Source organism: Asterias amurensis, chromosome 12, assembly GCF_032118995.1.
Source record: "Asterias amurensis chromosome 12, ASM3211899v1".
In the NCBI taxonomy this organism is placed as follows: domain Eukaryota; kingdom Metazoa; phylum Echinodermata; class Asteroidea; order Forcipulatida; family Asteriidae; genus Asterias; species Asterias amurensis.
Window position 1 is genome coordinate 4,413,160 of NC_092659.1, and position 21,129 is coordinate 4,434,288.

At 38.5% G+C, this 21,129-nt stretch overlaps 2 protein-coding genes across 4 annotated transcripts in view; both read left to right on the plus strand.

Annotated features, from left to right (window-relative positions):
• Positions 1–21,129, plus strand: part of LOC139945533 (uncharacterized) — a 149,816-nt gene that overhangs the window by 85,172 nt on the left and 43,515 nt on the right. Inside the window, exon 7 of one of the 2 annotated variants that reach the window (XM_071942917.1) lies at positions 2,356–2,387. The exons of the other annotated variant lie outside the window; for it this stretch is intronic. The gene's annotated coding sequence lies outside the window, so the exon portion shown is untranslated. Of the gene's footprint in view, positions 1–2,355; positions 2,388–21,129 lie in introns of those variants that run through there. 2 annotated transcript variants of the gene reach the window in all.
• The window catches only part of LOC139945528 (guanylate cyclase soluble subunit beta-2-like), a 90,066-nt gene that overhangs the window by 35,698 nt on the left and 33,239 nt on the right, over positions 1–21,129 (plus strand). For both annotated transcript variants that reach the window (XM_071942908.1, XM_071942909.1), the window contains 2 exons: positions 3,082–3,155; positions 20,748–20,842. In XM_071942908.1, coding sequence (XP_071799009.1) covers positions 3,082–3,155; positions 20,748–20,842 — 169 coding nt within the window. The remainder of the gene's footprint in view (positions 1–3,081; positions 3,156–20,747; positions 20,843–21,129) is intronic.

Below are 21,129 nucleotides of genomic sequence, written 5' to 3' on the forward strand. Positions count from 1 at the left end.
TTACTAATAAAGATGAACACATGTCAAACTTGAACTTCAAAATGCACAATGAGCAAGTGGTCTTAATGTTCAAGGGTTGATTTCACAAAGATTTAAGACTAGTCTTATCTAGAGTTATAACTTTTAGAACAAGCCTTAAGTTTTTAATATCCTCTAACACTCTGTTAAATCGACCCCTGGTACTTCAAATATAAGAACTATTACGGTAACTCGTCCTAACTTGAGATTAGACTAGTCATTAACTCTTAACATGCAATCCATCCCAGCAGACTTCACAAAGAGTTAAGGCCCGGTCACGCAGGCCCCGGTAACGAGAACGAACACGATAACGATACAAATGCACGCCCTCGATTGGTTGAATGAGCGTGGGCGTATTTTGCGTGGAGCGATTCAACCAACTCGTTATCGGGGCCTGTGTGACCGGGCCTTAAAGCCATTGGACCCTTTCGGTAACGATATTGTCCAAGGCCAACACTTCGTGTATCACAACTTCTATATCCAATAACAAACCTGTGAAAATTTGGGCTTAATCGGTCGTCGGAGTCGGGAAAAAATAAAGGGAAAACCCACCCTTGTATCCGCGCGTTTTGCCGTGTCATGACATGTGTTTAAAATTAATCCGTAATTCTCGTTAACGAGAATTTATATTGTTTTGCCGTTTTCTCAAAAAGTAAAGCATTTCATGGACTAATATTTCAAGAGAAGTCTTTCATCATTACCTTCTGTAAACCCTGTAAATTATTTGTACATCTGAGAATTTTTTTTTTTTTATTGTACCGAAAGGGTCCAATGGCTTTAAAGGATACAGGCGAGGACACTTTGGTGCTTTTTGGAGTCTTGCTGGGTAGCAATGGGTTTTTGTGAGCACTGGTGGTACTTTTGTATTCCTGTTTTATTGTGTGTAGTGGTATTTCGGGGACCGAGACACCTCGTGGTATTTCGGAACATCGATGGTATTTTGTTGCCCTTTACGTACCTTGTCGGCAAATTTGTATATTTTAGACCTTCTTATCTCAAGGACGAGTTGTCCTTATATGGGACTAATTCTTGTCCTAACTCTTTGTGGAATCGAATCGACCCCAGTAGCCTTCTGTGAACTCGTTTACTTGCTGGTGCTGAGAATCGGAATTGTTGATAATTACGTTTCAGAAATGCGTACGGCTGCTTGAACAAGTACTAAAGCCGCTTTGCTACTGCAATGGATTTTAAAGCGGCTTATATAAATTCTTTACTGCTATTGTCATGGCAATAATTAACCGGAAAAGGTCCATAATATTCACTTAATCTAGTCGAGCATAAGTCCTGCGTGTTTTTTTTTTTTTTTGTTTTTTTTTTCAAAGACACTAAGTGCTGCCATTAAAAACCTTACGTGCGCTTTCAACTAATAAGTATATAGGTCAGGTTTGCCGCTTTGCTGTTCTGTCAATAGAGTTCGGTCAAGGCAAACTATTAAAAAGCGAAACCAGTTCAGATGAAAGCTCTTTAGAAAACAGGTAAAAAAACCAAGAAACACGGAGAGTTAATATTTACACTGGTCGAGGCATTACAATAGTAACACTTTTTTGTCTCTCGTATGCAATTTTTTAAAACAAATCTGAATGTATTTTGCCCGTATCTGTTTATAGGGTCTTTGTAACTTTTGTAATAAAAAAAGCGTTTCGACAATTCGCAAATGAAACAGATCAATCGTACCCAAGTCAACTCGTACCCAAGTCAACTCGTACCCAAGTCAACTCGTATCTAGGTCAACTCATACCCAAGTCAACTCGTACCCAAGTCAACTCGTACCCAAGTCAACTCGTATCTAAGTCAACTCATACCCAAGTCAACTCGTGTAAAAAATATTGTATCTAGGTCAACTCGTACCCAGGTAAACTCGTACCCAAGTCAACTCGTACCCAAGTCAACTCGTACCCAGGTCAAATCGTATCAAACACAGTAAAACTAATGTTAAATGCAAAATATAGGGTTTTGATACCTTTTGTAAATCAAGTTTCTGGCCATGACATGAATCCCTACTCACTGTGAATGTAGATGTTGTATAATTTACCTTCAGAAATTTAAGCCTCATTACTCAATAAATTTTTGAGGGGGAAAAAAGGGAAAATCCCCGAGCAATTTTTTTTCAGGAGAGTCGCGTAAACCCGTTGTAGGACGACATGCTAAACAATCTTTTCGTCTCACTGAGACAAAATTTATTTGCGTGAAGTTATTTTACTAACTTCTCATAAATTACAGCACCTCAGCAGGTAATCTTTTATGGGAAGCTTTCTACTATATCAATACATTTAATGTAAATCTGTGAACGTTTACGTCGTGTTTCGTACAAAAAGTACACATTAACGACATTTAAAGGAACACGTTGCCTTGGATCGGACGAGTTGGTCTATAAAAAAGCGTTTGAAACCGTTTGGTATGAAATGTATATGGTTGGAAAGATGTTTTAAAAGTAGAGTATAATGATCCACACAAGTATCACTCAAAATTGCACGGTTTTCATTTTACGTCGCGAATTAACACGGTCGTCAACTTTTTGACTCCCATAAATGGCCGACCGTGTTAGTCGACGAGGTAAAACGAAAACCACGCAATTTTGAGGCATATTTGTGTAGATCATTGTATTCCACTTTTACAACATCTCTCTACCCATATGCATTTTATAACAAACGGTTACCAACTCGACCGATCCAAGGCGACGTGTTCCTTTAAGAATTTGAGTAAATTGCAGTCGAATTTGACTGTCCTTTCAAGTGATTTGTGCTGTGAGTGATTAATTTGAGTGCCCGGGTACATTAGAAAATGGATTCTTCAAACGAAGATCGACTGTGATCTTATTCTATAGACCCTTGTCACGCTGTCAACATAGTGGTCATGTTCCCTGTTTCCAATAACAGTAATGAATGCTACTATTCATTGCGCAAACATGGCACCAGATTATTATTTCGTCCAGCCTCAGTTTGGTTACTATGAGTTGGAGTGGGATAAAATCAAGATGGCCACACCGTGATAAATGTATATTTGGTTATTTTTGTTTATGTTATATTGTTAGCTGATTAGAATCATTCTTCTTCTCAATTTCAGTATGGTTTTATAAATCTCTGCGTGAGGGCTCTCGTTTTGGACAAATTCGACGACAAAACCTGGGAGAAAATCAGGTAAGTTTAATATCCATATTAAAATGTATTCTGATTTCTACATGACAGTTAAGATGTTTAGCAGCCAATGTTTGCCACAGCTCTAACAATAATGCAATACGGTTTTGTTTAATGAGGTCCCTGACTCTCCCAAACCACTTAAAGTTTAACATTTTACCTGCAGTTGACGTTCAGACACATCTCATCATTTCATTTGTAAGTAAACTTTAAATCTCTCGAAAACAAAGTTACGTTGGCCTTTTGATCAGGGCCCAGTTTCATGGCTCTGCTCACCGTAACCAAAGAGTCAGCGTTTACGGAACCAGGGAATTCTGCGCTTATGGCAAGCGTATTTCACGGGTTAACGGGGAATTTTGGCGTCTGCGCGTGCGTACTCCACATTACTGGGCATTCTACGCTGACAAGGCTAATGCAGAAATTAGGCACTTGCACGTTAGCGGTGAATGTTGATCGTAAACGCAGAGTTCGGCGGTAAGTAGAGCCAAGAAAATGGGCCCAGACGCCACCGATCCCGTGAACGATCCCGTATTTCTAGCTCGAAAAGCACGTCACTGTTTGTACCGTTCGCAACTTGTTTCTGTTTAGTGCGTAAAAAGTCCCAATCACTGTCCGCAAACTCTCAGGTAAGTTCAGTGGTCGTAAAGAAGCAAATCCAAGGCCCACCTTGTACACAGTTAGCAACTTTTCTGTTTATGGTGTGAGAAGAGTCACATGGCAACTCGCTAACTCTCACAAAACTTTCACAGCGTAGAGCAAATCTTAATATTAAAGTTACTTTACGCGTGAATCCTTAATGATGCAGGTGGGGTTATTGGTTGTATACGACTTGGCGTCTATTTATGGCTATAGTCTTTATTCAAGTAGTTGTGATCGGCCTTGGCTCATGTGCCAGAGAGACACACCACAGAAGGACGTGACATTGACTATTTCGAGAGAGTCAGTAACACTTTAGGTGACTTGAGAAAAGGTAGAACATTGGACAGACATACTCACTGACTACGTTTCACACCCACATTTTACTCCGTAGGATTTGAAACTTTGCATGGTGTGAGTTTCATCAGTGCCCAATTTCATAGAGCTGCTAAGCACACAAATTTGCTTAGCATAAAAATTTCTGTCCCGATAAAAAAAAACAGGATTACCAACCAAATTTCCACATGATTTTCAGGATGTGCAAACAACAGCTGAATACCAGTAACAAGCAATATGCAACAAAAGGAAATTCGGTTGGTAAACCTGTTTTTATTAAGGAAGAAATTTCATGCTAAGCAAATTTGTGTGCTTAGCAGCTATATGAAATTGGTACCAGGTGAAGTTTGCTGTAGCACCATGTGAATATCTCTTTAGAGTATTGTTGGTTCTAAAAAAAAAAAAAAAAAAAAAAGGGAACCGGTGGTTGACAACTCAACGTTTCAACCAAGAAAATATTCGCATGGTCCTACCGCAAACCTATAATCACGTTGATTTTCATTATTAGCGCCTTAACTCGCGACCTTTTCTGTCTCTCTTATTCGAGAATGGAGCATAAATTGATTCTTTCTTGTCAGTTCACATGGAAAGATCTTGTCATAATCACCCAAGAGGCGTTAGATTGACAGCTAATAATGTATTTTAAGCATTTTCCTCGCGTTGCATGCACGGCCTTGATTTTCTGCTTTAGGTAGCATTCGTGTAATTGTGTTTATGCGTTATCAAATTATTGAATTGTTTATTGACGGGTAAAATGAGAGTGGTGTAGAGCAGGTTTTACTTAGTGAGACTTAACGGTCAAATGCCATGTGTCTTTTCCACCTGCTGGGTTTGAATGTGAGGAAGTGCCACGTGGGAATGACTTAGCGGTCAGAGTCCCATCATGGAGCTGTGTAAGCACTAAGCATATAACTGTAGCTTAGCAAAGGCACTTTGCTTTTCACACTGTTGCGACTGGGGCCCTGCTGTCTAAATCTAATAAGCAATTTCAAAGAATGTATATAATATATTTATTTATTTTTATTTTGTTACACTTCACACTGGCAAAACACTTACATGAATAAAGGATGTGCGAATGTGGCTACCCTTGTGGCTAGATCATTGTCTTGTAGCCGGTAGCCAAAAGCCAAAGTCAATTGGTTCGGATTCTCTTGTAAATCTGCAAAGCTTGCACGTCTGCCTCGAAGTTACTCAAAGGTACCAAGTGGCGCAGTTCAAAAACTCAGTTCAAAGTTCTACTCAGGCTTAGGCTTCATGTTTTTTACACAGCTTTAAAAATACTGGTGAAGTCAAAGCCATAGCCGAAGCCGTAGCCCTGGCTTTGAAAAAAGCCATACATTTTTGACCTGTATTTTACCAAGAGGGATTGCCTTTGTTGAAAACCTTCTTCGGATCTGTATTTTTTTGTTCAATCCTCATAAGCGATACGCCCTTGAAAGTTTGCCATGGCCTTGGGGCATGTTCATTACGGTACTTGAATTGCCTTCAGAGTAATGCATGTACGAAGCCTTACTTAGTAAGACATTAGCGGCTTTCTACAATCAGCACCATCTCAATCAGGCAAATATCAACACGCAAGTCACTTACTTTCATCGCTTGTAATTTGTCTTTAACTCTTCATCGCGAATTCATTATTGTAATCGTCCATGTTGATGTTTGTCTTTTTGAATCAAATTGGATTAAAATATGCCTGGGATTTTTTTCTCACCTTTTTCAGCTCGGGAAAGTACTGAGTATACAGTGCTTACACACATCGATGTAAGGGTAAAACCAAAATTAATATTGTTTATCCCCGATGCAAGTTTAACATCTATTATACACTGAAATGGTTTATTGATAAAAACGTCATCGCAGCCAGAGAGCCGTATTAAGACATTTTTTTTACAGATAAGAATATTTACAAATATTCAAATTCAGTTGCAATGCAATGATAACACAAACTAAACCATGATGCTTGTTGCTCAATGGGTGTACCTCAGTTAGATCTGAATAAAAGTGCTATTCACACGACAGCTTAACTGAGGTCCATTGCCTAATTTTAACAAGGTTGTAAAAATGTAGCAATGTTTGACAAGATTTGCGGGCAGTAGTAAAAATTGTTGTCCTTTCACACGAGGTACATTTTGTAAAATGTTCCAACCATGCTACTGTTTAGCAAGGGACCCTTGCTAAATTTCTCTCGTGTGAAAGGGGCTTTGCTTCATAGCCTTGACCGAATCCCAGTCAATATATCGCGTTGAAAACTAAAAGAGATTTTAGAACGCGAAATAAAAGCTATTCCTGCAATGATTCTGTCGTCTACCTGTTCATCTCAAGGTTCAAATGATGATAGAAAAAGCAAAATAGAAACATAAATGAGTTTAGCGATGTTGTAAATGTTATGGTAATTTGATCACATGTTACCGTATCGCTACCTTACGCTTGTATTTCTGATGTGCTCGTGTGTCTATGCATGTCAAAGGTCCATATAAGACACTGGACACTATTGGTAATTACTCAAAATAATTGTCAGCATAAAAACTTACTTGGTAACAAGCAATGGAGAGCTGTTGATAGTATAAAACATTGTGAGAAACGGATCCTCTGATGTAACGTAGTTTTTGAAAGTGAGGTAATTTTTCATTAAAATAAGTTAAATAGACTTCAGGTGAAGCCTTATGCATCTGAAAGCAGACACATTTGTGCAACAAGGGTGTTTGTCGTTCATTATTCTCTTGCAACTTCGATGACCAATTGAGCCCAAATGTTCACAGGTGTGTTATTAGATGATGCAATGTTGGGATAAACCAAGTGAGACGACTGGTCTTTGACAATAAACAAACGTGTCCAGGGGTGGATTTCACAAAGAGTTAGGACTAGTCTTATCTCGAGTTAGAACCAGTTACTCGTCCTAACTTAGGACTATCCATGCAATTTGTATACCTCGTAGGACTAGTCCTAAGTTAGGACTAGTCCTAACTCTTTGTGCAATCGACCCCTGTGCTTTTAAAGCGCATTGAGCGTCACTGGGTGACTGATATGCGCGTTATGAGAAGCCACTGTTATTATTATTATTAATAAAAAGCTGTTCCTGACGATGGTTGTGTTCATCTTCTTCAGCTCAAGGTTCCAATGTTGTAGAGAAAGCAAAATAGAAACATAATTGCGTTAGCGTTTGTTATGGTAATTTGATCACATGTTGATGTCTCGTTTTATCAAACGATTTAATTTCTGTGTATGTGCGGCGTCTATGCATTTTCAAGGTTCATTAGAGACATCGAAGCAATTATATAGGGTCTTCTCTCTCTATACGTGGACGTACGCAAATAGTGAGCTTGATGTTCACCTTATTGGGTTAACATGCTACTATTTTGAGCGTTGTTGACGTCAAGTTGCTCCTGCAAAGAAAACAATCATTGTGATAAAAATGAACAGCCATGTACTACTTCGGCTTTTGGCACCCTTGGTAAGTGGCAAAGACCAGTATTCTCACCTGGTGTATCCCAACTGCATAAAAATAACAAATCTGTGAAAATGTTCACTCAATTGGTCATCGAAGTTGCAAGAGAATAATGAAAGAAAAACACCCTTGTTGCACAAATCTGTGCGCTTTCAGATGCCTAAAACGGCTTCAAGCTGAAAGTCTTTTTAACATTTTTCGAGTGAGAAGATATTAGTCTTCATCAGAAAACTACGTTTCTTCAGAGGGAGCCGTTTCTCACAATGTCTTATACTATCAACAGCTCCCCATTGCTTGTTACCAAGTAAGTTGTTATGCTGACAACAAGTTTTGAGTAAGTACCAATACTGCCCAGTGCCTTTAGGCAAATTTCTAATAAGTATTACCATAGTGTTCAACTCTGCACAGAATCGTATTATAACCATTCGAATGTAACGGCGACTACTTAACAGTTACACCCAGTCCATTTATGTACTACTACATCTCTTTATAAACTTTTGCCCAAAGTCATGTTATTACCATTTTTAATGGAATGAGTTGTACTTTTTTAACACCCAACCCTGCACTATTCCATATCTATACAAACACCTGCCTATAAAGTCGTATTATTACCAATTTAATGTAATGGGTTATACTAAACACCAAACCCCTGAACAATCAGTCTTTTTATTAACTTCTGCCCAAAGTTATGTTAGTACCATGTTTTAATGTGACGGGTTCTTCTAAACGCCAAGTCCTAAAATTATTCAATTTCCATAAAAAAGTCTGTCCATAATGGACAATAAATTTATGATTTCCTGTAACTTGTTATTGTGTTAAGCAATCAGAAGTTATTAGCTTGCCGTCGTCAAATTTTAACATCTTTTTCCCATGGGTAAGATTCTACTAATTAACTTCGGGACCTTACAATGCAAATTTTAATTTATTTATTAATTTCTCTGTTGGCTGTTGTCATTTGCTATGTCAACATTTTGATTAATTTGTTTTTAAGACCGTAGCACAACGTGGTACGAGGGAAAGCTCACGTAGCGGTGATTATGAAATACAGTTTTCAATTTGATCAAATTTAAACTCAGAACGAAAATTAATAGTCAAGGATTTTCAATGGATCCAAATTGAATGTTTTTTGTTATGCTTTTATTATTGAAGCAGCCAGCCAGCTTAAAATGCTATAGAAATTACTTTATAGATGCATGGCCTGACTTTTGCAGCGAGTACTAGGGTGGCCAAGTAGTACTCGAGTGTTAGTACTTGGGCCACTGAGTGCAATAAACCGAGTACCAAGTATAATCTTGGATCTCTGAGTACGACTACCAGTGCCATCGGTCACGATGTCAACTGGGTCCAAGTACCAGTCATTCAAGTAGTACTCATTGTGCTAGTACTTGGGCCACTGAGTACAATAGACCGAGTACCAAGTCCAACCGAGTCCGACAGCCGAGTACCAAGAATAAGTAGGTATACACAATATCCTGCAAAAATTGAAAGCGTTAGGTTCACTTCAAACTTTTGATCTATCTTTATCTTTCGTGAAAGGTGCTTCTTAGCTCAAATCCACGTAACGCACGTAAACATATTGCTAAACAGACAAATTTACCAAAACCTTAGAGTATTATGTCCACCGTATATCAAAATGGCTTATTGGTTTGTTTTACGTATATCTGACCCAATTCATAACATGTCCTCGACACTGATATGAACACGGCAACTGTCGACAGAAAACGTCTGAACCAATTCCAACTGTATTATTTATTTCATCCTTGACAGCTTTCTCACACCCGGGTAAAATATTGCTCTTTCCCTTCTTGAGTTTGTCCCATGTGGACGGCGTGATAATACGCTACGTTCTCAGGGGCCACACTTGAGGCCGAGTCTACAATCCCAGCGTGTTTAGACTGCGCACATAGCCTTGCCTGACAAAATAACAGGCCATTTACGAATGATGTAAACAAAACGCTTACACAAATCATATGACACTTTTTCAAATACAGTACAACTGTTGTTTGCCTGTGACGCTGTGTTGTTCGGCACACAATCATCCACATGGGGGATTTCTAAGACTGTTGGGGACATGGTTGTGTGATGAGCAACTGTGATTTACTAGACTCGCTTTTGGCTTGTTCTACAATGTCAGGTGCTTAGTTTGCGCACATGGGCTTTGCCTGACAAAATAGCAGGCCATTTACGATAGATGGGCCCCAAACGCTAACACAAATCATATTATGACACTTTTGTTTCTTTCAAGTGCCTGTAGCGGTGTTGTTCTGCACACAATCGCCCCCAAGTGGATTGTATGGGACTGTTGGGGACATGGAAACAACACTGATTACTTTCCCACGAACAGAATTATTTCATTATTGCAACTGTTGGACACACACTTTGGCATAGTCCGTAGAACTGTTCTAAGTTACCAACCTTTAGGGGGGGGGGGGGGGACTCATGTAGGATTCGATTCCATGGAACTATGGTGTGTCGTGGCCTAGCGGTTAAAAGAGCACCGGGCTCAAGCTCGGGTGTTTCTGATCAGCAGAGCATGTGTGTGATACGAGTCCAGATAAAGACACTTGATCCCTTGACCATGATTGATGCGTCCTTCGGATGGGACGTAAATCCGTAGGTCCCGTGTGTTGTGTATTAAACGCACGTAGTGCACTTATCGAAAAGGGAGGGGGTTCGTCCAGCTGTTCCTGGTTTGATTGGCTGCATGTTTCGCCACAGCACCTTGTAAACCATTACATGTAAATGGAGTAGAGCTCATACTTCAAACGCAGTCCCGAGTACCTTTCAGGGAAAGACTGAATGATGAAGCGCCTCGGGCATCACTGAGTGGCGGATATGAGCGCTTGCGTTCGGTGACTCCCGATGAGGGTTAGATAGAGAGGATTGCGTTAGACGGTGTTGTTCCCGCAGGTGCCATGTATAGCAGGTGGTTTGGTATCCATTGCAGAAACGCCATGAGACACTGTTTTGTAGAGACGATTATGAAAACTAACGGGAGACTATCAGGAGGCTTGCTGGCAGCAGACTTACCAGGGAAAATGCTCAGAACTACGTAAACAATGGGTACGTTCGTTTAGCTTCCCTGGGTCGACCCCGGTGTGTGGCGGTTTTTTTTTTTTTTTTTTTTTTTTTTTTTTTCAGGACGAACGTGGGTAATTATCTGCACACGTTCGTCCTGGGCAAAAAAAAAATGCCACACACCGAAGTCGACCCGGGGAAGCTTTTAACGAACGCACCCATAGTAAATTTACCTGGTAAATCTGCTGCCACCTAGCGTTACAAAGTCTCACATTGATGCTAGGCTGGCTATGTATTCCGATGTCAAAGCAGATGAGTTCGATATCCTATTACACGATAACTTTGCTTGTCAGCTTCATTTTTATGAGGTCATTCTTATATAATGCTTTGACTTACCTGATTAAGTATCGCAAATCTTCCTTAACAAGTAACAACCAGTTCAAGACCATTGAGACACAAACCTTGTCAACGACCGCAGACAACCGTCAATTTCAGTTCCGCACGGCGAGTAAGAGAACCACCATACCGATATACATGTCAGTTTGAAATTGTATATTCCTTCTTATCCACTGTGAGGGAGCACCATTTAAACCTTTACCATGTCTATTGATTTAACTATCTCTCATTTCAGTCGCTAAATGAAACCCATCAATAACCAGTGGTCTCTTATCAAATAATATGAGTGAAATCTGATACTCTATTATACTGGGTTGGAACTTGAGTGTCTGTCTTGCTGTACTTTCGCCACGTAATCTTAGATATGTTGTGAGTTTATCTTGCGTGGAATTGGGAGTACTTCAAGAGGGATTTTTATGTCAACTATGTTACTTGGTCTGAAGAACATTAAAGGTACACTCTTCATATTTTCGGTGACAGTGTGAATGGTTAATACATGTAGTAGTTAAAAGGCAGAAGAGTTCGTTTCAGAACTGAGAAGTCTCCCAGATTCCGAAATCTACCTGGCGGTGGTAGAATATACAGCAAGACAGTTCTCTTCTGCCTGGTTGACATATACAAACCTGGCGTTACTGTAAACCCAATGTTGAAACCTCAACATGCAATGGTCTAAATCCCAAGAACTGATACTTCGTCCTTTTAAGGGCGAGGCTTTTTTCCTTAAAGGCAGTGGACACTATTGACTAGCCTTCACAGTTGATGTATATCAACATGTGCATAAAATTAAAAACCTGTGAAAATTTGAGCTCAATCGGTCATCAAACTTTCGAGATAATAATGAAAGAAAAAAACATCCTTGTCACACGAAGTTGTGTGCGTTTAGATGGTTGATTTCGAGACCTCAAGTTCTAAACCTGAGGTCTCGAAATCAAATTCGTGGAAAACTACTTCTTTCTCGGAAACTATGGTACTTCAGAGGGAGCTGTTTCTCACAATGTGTTATACCATCAACCTCTCCCCATTACTCGTCACCAAGAAAGGTTTTATGCTAATAAGTATTTTGACTAATTACCAAAAGTGTCCACTGCCGGTAAGCAAGGGGCGAAAATAGGAGACTTTGGAACGCAAGGTGGCAACAGACTTACCAGATAAACTTCCGTTGTTAACGTAGTTCTGAGCATGCGCACATTACCTTAAACGATGAATTCACCTGGTCAGTCTGCTGCCACCTAGCGTCCCAAAGGTCCCCCGTTAATTGTAGCGCATAATCACTAATTAAAAGGCACCTTTATGAAGGGGATATGAATATTAACTGGGGCACCAAGGCACTCATCTGAATAACCACTGGCAAGGAAGTGACTGTCCCCATGAAGTATCTGGGGTGGATTTCACAAACAGTTAAGGCTTGTCTAATCTCGAGTTATGGACGAGTTACTCGGGACTAAGGACTATAATCTTCAGTTTTTAATAGTTCGAAAGATTCCTAGGATTAGTCCTAAGTTAGGACTAACTTTGTGGAAATCGACCACACGTCTGTTATTTTAAATCTGCACAACAATAATTTGTACAGCTTTGTCACACACACTGCCCATTTTCGATCGATATAGTCAGAGTGTAGAGTTATATCATGTTAATGGCCAAACAGTCATGGACTACAAAATGTCCACAGTATACAAACTAGAATTTATGTTTTTACGAAAGGTGGTTTTTGTTTCTATATTAGTATAGGCATAGGCCAATCTAAATATTATGATTTTCATTGTAACAATACGTCTTCTAGCGAGAGTCATTAAGAAAGAAAAAAAACTAATTGCTCGGTATCAACAATTCTTAAGTAGTATATCATTTAGCACCTCGTCATTTTCCAGGAAAACTTGCGGATATCTTGCTAGTTATCCCCAAGCATTCCCTTTTTCGTTTCGGATAAGTTTGAGGTAAAAATCAACATTTTCCAGGAAAACTTGCGGATATCTTGCAGACAATCCGCAAGCATTCCAAACATTGTGTTTCGGATATAAAGGTTGAGGGGAAAGTATTGTAACAATTAAAGCTTCAAGCAATTTGTTTACAGAGAGTGACTTAACTACAGACCAGAGTTATGGGTGTGTTCCAGTTTGGAATAAAACATAATACAATAAAATACAATACAATATTCTGAAAACCGAAAACTGGAAAATCGTCAGGCACTTTCATTGACAATACCAATAGTACTTTAAAATGTGTGGTTCTTGAGCAAAAAGGATCTTTGAATTGAGCTTGTCACGTTCCTTTCATGTGAGTACGCTTCATTGACGCTAAATTGTTCCATATTTTCTGAAATCTGCACATAATAATAATAATAATAATATGAACACTTATAGTGCGCCGGTATCCACCACAAGTGATGCTCATGGCGCAAGGAAGAAACACAAAATTAATGAAAAGCAGCTGTGAAAAAGAGGGTTTTGAGGGCCTCTTTGAACTTATGAATAGAGGACATGTTACGGATATTAAGAGGCAGATTATTCCAAAGTAAAGGACCAGCATGAGAAAAAGCCCTGTCACCCCCAACTGTTGTGGGTGTGGGGAACAACCAGTAATGACGAAGTGGATGATCTAAGACATCTGGAAGGATTGTAACGGGTAATTAATTGACAATTATACTGAGGAGCAGAACCATGTAAAGAATGAAAAACAAGCAGAAGTAATTTGTATTGAATGCGATATTGAACAGGGAGCCAGTGAAGAGCATTTAAAACCGGAGTGATATGGGTTCTCCTGGTCTTATGGCCTTTCTATATTTTACTTCAAAAAAGACTCATCAATTTTGTGTCTCTTCTCTCACTGATGACCAACGCAGAAGCAACTTGATACCTCCATATAGGCGCAAGTGATTGTATTTTGACAGGCACTTCTGTTAGCGCCATAACATAGCGGAATCCCGCGTGTATATTATGTGTCTTATACGGAGAATATACGATTCTATATTTTTAATCACAGTCTTGTCATGGTACGTCTGCTACGATATGCAACCTCTTCATCTACCCCGTTGATTGATGTTGGGGTTAAAGGCACCGGACACTATTGTTAAATGTTAGCGTGAAAACTTACCTGGTAACGAGCAATAGAGGGCTGGTGATAGTGAACAGATCGGTGCTCAGTAAGATCTGCGTTCCTCTAATTAAGAAAGGACGAGCATTCGCCAAAATACAATCAATATAATGCAATCAATGACGACAAATTAAAAATAAACTTTTCCTGTACCGGTTTAATTTCTTCAAAACCCATAGCACACATACAATAGTATAAAACATTGTGAGAAACGGCTCCTTCTGAACTAACGAAGTTTTTTAGTTAGAGGTAATTTCTCAGCTTTTTTTGCATTATTCTCTTGCACCTTCGATGACCAATTAAGCCCAAACTTTCACATTTTTTATTTGTTTTGACAATCATGTGTTAGTTTTTTGTTTAGATATGTGGGATACACCAAGTGAGAATACCGGTCCAAACTTCATGGCTCTGCTTACCGCCGAATTCGGCGCTTTTGATCACCTGAATGCCTAGTAACGTGGAGTACGCATGCACAAGCCACAATTCCCTGCTTACTCGAGCAAAACGGTTGACGTAAGCACGGAATTACCTGTTTCCATAAGCAACGATTCTTCGCTAACGATAAGCAGAGCCATGAAATTGGGCCATGGTCTTTGACAATGTGTCCAGTCCAATGCCTTTAATCACAGTATTATCATGGTTCGTCTGTTTCCTACGCAGTCTCTTCATCTACACGTTGATTGATGTTGGTTTAATGCGTCTAGTCACTTTCATTGTCAGATATTTGGAATTGTGGCAGCTATACACTGAGTGGAGTGGGGAAGGGAACAGCGTCCGTAGACTTGGTTGAAGGCTGTGCACGACATTTGACCCCCAAAAATGGAAAATTTGTATTCGATTAATATCGAAGTCGTATATAGCGCACGTTTCTAGAACAAGGTACTCAAGGCGCTAGTATATACATTTTTACAGGAAGGTGGGTTATTGAAGTTGTGAATTCTGAGACCCAATTGTGTAGCACAATATGAGGGTTTACAAGGTGCTACAAACCTTAAATAACTCATTACTACTGAAAATCCATGGCAATAAATCAAAATATGAAATGTTCCGCTAATACACACTAAAACAAAATACAGAGTTAAAAAAGGCTTCATGCCTGAAGTCTTTAAACATTTATGTGAGAAATTACCTCTTACACAAAAACTACGTTACTTCGGAGGGAGTCGTTTCTCACTAAGTGTTTAACCATCAACAGCTCTCCATTGCTCGTTACCAAGTTAGTTTGTATGCTACTATTTTGAATAATTACATAAAATAAATTACATAAATTACATAAAAACGGTTTCATGAACTGAACAGGTACGTGATGAACTCGAGTTTGCTTAACATTATAATTTCCTGTGCATTTAACCAAAATTTACTCTTATTCATGTGAGCATGTAATAATTTGGTTGGCGTTTTACGAAACGTGACTGATACATATTTGTACAGAACAAAAGAATGATGTTTAAATTCACTGCGACGTAAGATAACTTTATGGCGTTAAAGGGGCATATTCATTTCATTTCATATCATGCATTATTAGTTCACAGGTAAATGTACAGAAAATAAGAATGGTAAAGAAAACATAAACATACAAATAGGAGAGAGAAAACAAAGTAGCACCCCTGGTGGATTCTAAAACAGGAAACTAAATAACCATCGAGTAAATCTCCTGATGCCACAATTTAAGAACAGACATTAATATAAAAGGACTTTTTACATTTAATCAAACAGGGCTTACAGTACAATAACATTTCCTATGGGCATTAAAAAACACAAATTTGGTGTAACAGACAAACGGGTTTATTAGTTTGCGTTGGGATTGTGCATGTGAGCTATAACAAGCGTGTGTTGTGAAATTAATATGGTTAGAAATATGTTCCCGTTCTACAAGATAGCGGACCGTGTTTGTTCAAAGGAAAACACTCCCAATTCGGAAGGATATTTGTGTCAATCATTATGCTCTATACTTTGAAATCATTTTTCCAACCAGGTTAATTTCATGACGGAGGCTTTTAGAGAAAATGTCTCACTTGATGTACCGCTCCCAACCTTCCAATATTTCTAAAAGGTTTTGTATAATAAATGGAACACCTTTTGCAGCGAACTGCTCAAACTGACATATAATGGTTTAAATGCAATTTTAGTTAAATTTGCCTGCTACGTTTGGACCATAGCAGAGTTTACACATCTCAAAGTCTTTGCAAAAGAGTCACCAGGGGTAGAATCATCGTAACGAAATTGTGTATCTATTAGATTATTAGAGATTTCGGCTTTTGTTGACCATTTTCTTGACCATAAACCTTGGCCTTGGGCTTTGTCTGTTTTACAAGATACCATTTCCGATATTGGATAGCAATCGGTTTGATGAAGGAGTTATCCGTTTCGGTCCTCTTTTTGTATCGTAAGTGTATAAAATGCTACTCCGTATTCAGGTCATAATTGGATAAGCGTTTATAACGAAGACAGAATCTTTTGTCTCTTAACCTTTGTTCAATCCAATACACCTTTCGTTGCATTGTCAGCGCTTGGTATCAGTAATGGTTGTGTGTGTTTTTTGTGTTAACCTGTTGAATTATTTACAGAAATAAAGGCAAATAACCGTCAAAAGGATGTTTTTTTACATGTGGTAAAACACTGGGTGTATACAAAATGGAAATGTTTGTCATAAATTAGATGGACCTTTTTTAGTTAAACTCTACTTTCTAAACGTATCATCTTGAAAACAACCACCGCAAACTCTTAGTAATAACAATATTGGCTATTGCAAACAGCTTCCTAACCAAAATTACGTAAGTTCTAAAATATAGTTCATGTCCTGCCTTTTCGACCCTAGCACAGTCTTTCTCTACGCACTAGAGAAAGACTCTGCTAGGGTCAAAACGTTAGGTCACTAAAGTATCTTTTCGCAAATTATTACGACACCCGAAAATGTTTGACCATTATAACTCGATGCCATGTGGTTCTGCTTAATGCGTCATTTTTCGTTTACGGTTAACGTTGTTGCGCTGTGATTTACGCTTACGTCAAGGTCAGATTTCTCGCCGTAAGTAGGGCGCTGAAAGTGTTGATTCGGGACAAGAGACAAGCTATCGAAATCATACGCAGAATGGATCGTGTCGTAAACAGACCTTCTGAACGTAAATACGTTGGGATCCAATGTGAAACTATTTTTGATAAATTACTAAAATCTACTCTTTTCGCGATCATCCCATTTAAAGCCATTGGACCCTTTCGGTAAACAGTATTGTCTGAGGCACACACTTCGTGTATCACAACTTCTATATCAAATAAATGTGTTTAAAATAAATCTGTAATTCTCGCTATCAAGAATTGATATTGTTTTACTGTTTTCTCAAAAACCCTTTCGGTAAACAGTATTGTCTGAGGCACACACTTCGTGTATCACAACTTCTATATTAAATAAATGTGTTTAAAATAAATCTGTAATTCTCGCTATCGAGAATTGATATTGTTTTACTGTTTTCTCAAAAACTAAAGCATTTCATGGAATAATATTTCAAGAGAAGTCTTTCACCACTACACCTTCTGTAAACCCTGTAAGTTATTTGTAAATCTGTGAACTTTTTTTTTTTTTTTTTCTGTACCGAAATGGTCCAATGGCTTTAAGAACAGATATCTATGTGTATGAAATTTTTTTGCAATTGGTTTGCTGATGTCATGTTTAACCCGAGGAGAACCCGTTTTAGTTCAAATGGATTGAGTTTTTGAGAAATGAGTAAAACAGTGTCACGAAAATCATTTTTACTCAGCAAGTAATATTTTAAGGGAAGCTTTATACCATCATTATCTTCAAACCGTGGAAGTTTAATGTAAATCTGTGTGGACTATATTTTTGTGTTACAAAAAGTGCCCTTCAACTCTGCTTTCTAAAAACGCAATTCTATGAGCCATAAATGTTGTTTTCCAGACGGTATTGTCGGAACTTCCTCTTCCTTTGAGGTACAACCAAAAGATGACATAGAAAGTGGGCTCTTAAAGTACTCTATGAGTCTTTCACGTGCTTTTTGTTAATCTCAATGCAAAGTAAACTTGACTTTGTATTAATGTGCATTTTGCATTTTGTGTGCGTAATGCGTTTGATTGTTTGCTAAAATTAACATCTCGTGTGTTCGTCGGATTTTAATTTTGTCTACACTCAGAGTAAAGTCCACCAGAGGAAGGATTGACAAAATAACGTACTAATGTGGAGGTCTCAATTAGTGAGGATAACTACATTGGTTAAATGGTTGTATACTTATACCCATTGTTATTTTCAAATTGTGTCTGATATTAGATCTTGGACAAAGTCAGGTTTTGTCGTGTGATTTGTGAGCTTTACAGGGAAAAGTACTTTCCTTCAAAATCTCCGGCAAGAATAGCAATTCAGCTTATTTCGTTCGAGAAGTTTGCCCATTTCCCATTCTCTGGTGAGATTTCAAAATGTGTATGACTTTGGTGAATGTTTTTAATTCATGTAATTTTACAGTGTTGGGGAAAACTCTTTTGTGTGTCTTACATATTGTAGCTTGTAATCTAGGTGACGTTTTATCATGAGATTCGCATAGGCTTTACAGGAACAAATACATAGCTACTTTTGAAATCTGTGGAAATTGGAACCTTTAGGGGTTTTTTGCATTCTTTGTTGAGATTCCAAAATGTGTACGCCATTTGTGGTTTTGTTTTTAATCTGTTTATTTTTAGTACAGTGGTAGAAGACTTTCCGTACTCTGAAAGTGATCATATGGTGAGTGAAACTGATACTCAAAGACGTACATTATTCAATCCCACACTGTACCACTGGTTTGTATTAACAAGAAAGACCTCACAGACTTAACCAAAACCGATTTTATTCTTCTTCTTTTTTTCTCAAATGATGTGGACACAAATTATCTGACGTCCCTGGTTTTAATGACGCCTCATCAACATTTCGTTCTCCCTGGTCATACCCGATTGCAATTTGATACCGGTGAAATTGTCTGGGACTTCCCAGTTTTTCAACAGAGTCCATTTCGTACCGTACCTTAAAGGAACTAGACACCTTTGGAATTTACTCAAAATCATTGTTTGCATAGAAACTTATTTGGTCACGAGCTGTTGATAGTATAAAACATCCTGAGAAACGGCTTCCTCTGAAGTAACGTAGTTTTTTGAGAAAGAGGTAGTTTCTCACTCAAATAATAAAAGAATTCAGCTGCAGCCTTTGAATTATGCATCTGAAAGCACACGAAGTTTTGCAACATGGGAGACCGATTACGCCCAAATTTTCACAGGTTTGTTATTTTATGCATGATGTTGGGATACAGCAAGTGAGAAACGTCTATAGTGCCTTTAATGAAAACTGTAGGTACATCAAAACAAAACGTTGGGTTTTAATAACAGCCTATTATTTGTGGTCATTATTATCTTCTGAGCTTTAGGTCGTATCATATAATGCCTGTTGATTGACGGTGGCTCTGTGTACGGTGGTTTCTATGTCAATCATTATTAATACCCTCGTCCACGAGTTAATATTTGTCTAGAATTCTTAAAGCCCGGTTTTTACATCCGGCGAAAGAGAGTGCGAAGCGAATTTTGTGGGTGACTCCATAATCGATATACGCGCTGTTTTTCCAATTATTGTGACACAATAAAATTTGCTTTCCACGAAGCAATCGTGGGAAGTATGAACTAAGCACGAAGTACCCTTTTGATTTGAAAAAATGTTGCAGAATTTGGGTCAATTTTAGGGTAAGAGTTAGTGCGGTGCATCGTCAATTTTGTGGATTCGTCACTTTTCTGGTTCACGTGTTATGTTGTGTTTTAACATGGCGTCGTAGGAATCAACGGAAACACCTTGTCGGATTTTGACAATTTTTGACTTTCTCGTTTGACGCGGCTCTTAAGACACGTGCCTTACATTCTCAACGATGTTCTTTAAAGGACTGGATACTTTTTGTAAGACACACCCAAAAAGTATACTTATTTCCATTAAACTTACAAGGTCTAAAGATATTGAAGGTAGAAAGCTTCCCTTTAAATATTACTTGCTGAGGTGCTGTATTTCATCATTTTTTTTTTATATTTTTTTTTTTTTTGGGGGGGGGGTAGAAAGGTTGACATGATGTGCATCCACTGACAACATGCTATTGATTTTATGGTTCAGCCCAGTCACCTTATTGGTGGTACGGTACAGCTCAGTGTACAAGCGTTATACACAAAGTACATGGACCTGAAACACCAATACATTTTTGGGAACTTGAAAACCATGGCCCAATTTCATAGAGCTGCTAAGCTCAAAAAAAAATTGCTTAACATGAAATTTCTTCCTTGATAAAAAACCGATTACCAACCAAATTTTCACGCGATTTTCAGTAAAAGCAAACAACAGCTGAATACCAGTAACAAGCAAAATGCAACAAATGGAAAACTTGTTGGTAATCGTGTTTTCTATCAAGGAAGAAATTTAATGCTAAGAAAATGTTTGTGCTTAGCAGCTTTAAGAAATTGGGCCAAGGTAAATACATAGATGTTACAAAGTGGAAATGTCATCTTTCATTTCCCCGCCAATTTCCAACCTCTTGTATTTGTTTTGCCAATGCGTGGAACTTTATGAATGGTCAATAACTGTCTCTCTATCTCTCTCGTATGTTAATCTCAACTGTGAACACAATAACCCAATCAGTGCCGTATGTTTGTGTGTTGTGTTTTTTTGACAGAGCAAAAGCCGGAGTTGAGGATAGCTTCATCACACATGGATGCTATGATGACACCATTACGCTGCAACTGGTGCAGGCTGCCAGTGACATATCTGGTGAGTTTATTATAATATACTTATATGGTAATTTGCGAGCTAGATTTCAATTGTGTCTCGTTATCGAGGCCTGTGTGACCGGGCCTTTTTTTATAGGAAACAAAAACAGACAAACTGATAGAAAACCAATAGGAACACCCCACAAAACGGATCTGAAGGTTGCGTGAGTTTGGGGTGACACTCAAACCGAAGACTAATAGCAGATAAGACCATAGGTATGTTAGTTGCTGTCACAAAGGAAAATCATGGGTCGGCATTTTGTCAGGACAAACAGTAGAACAAAGGAG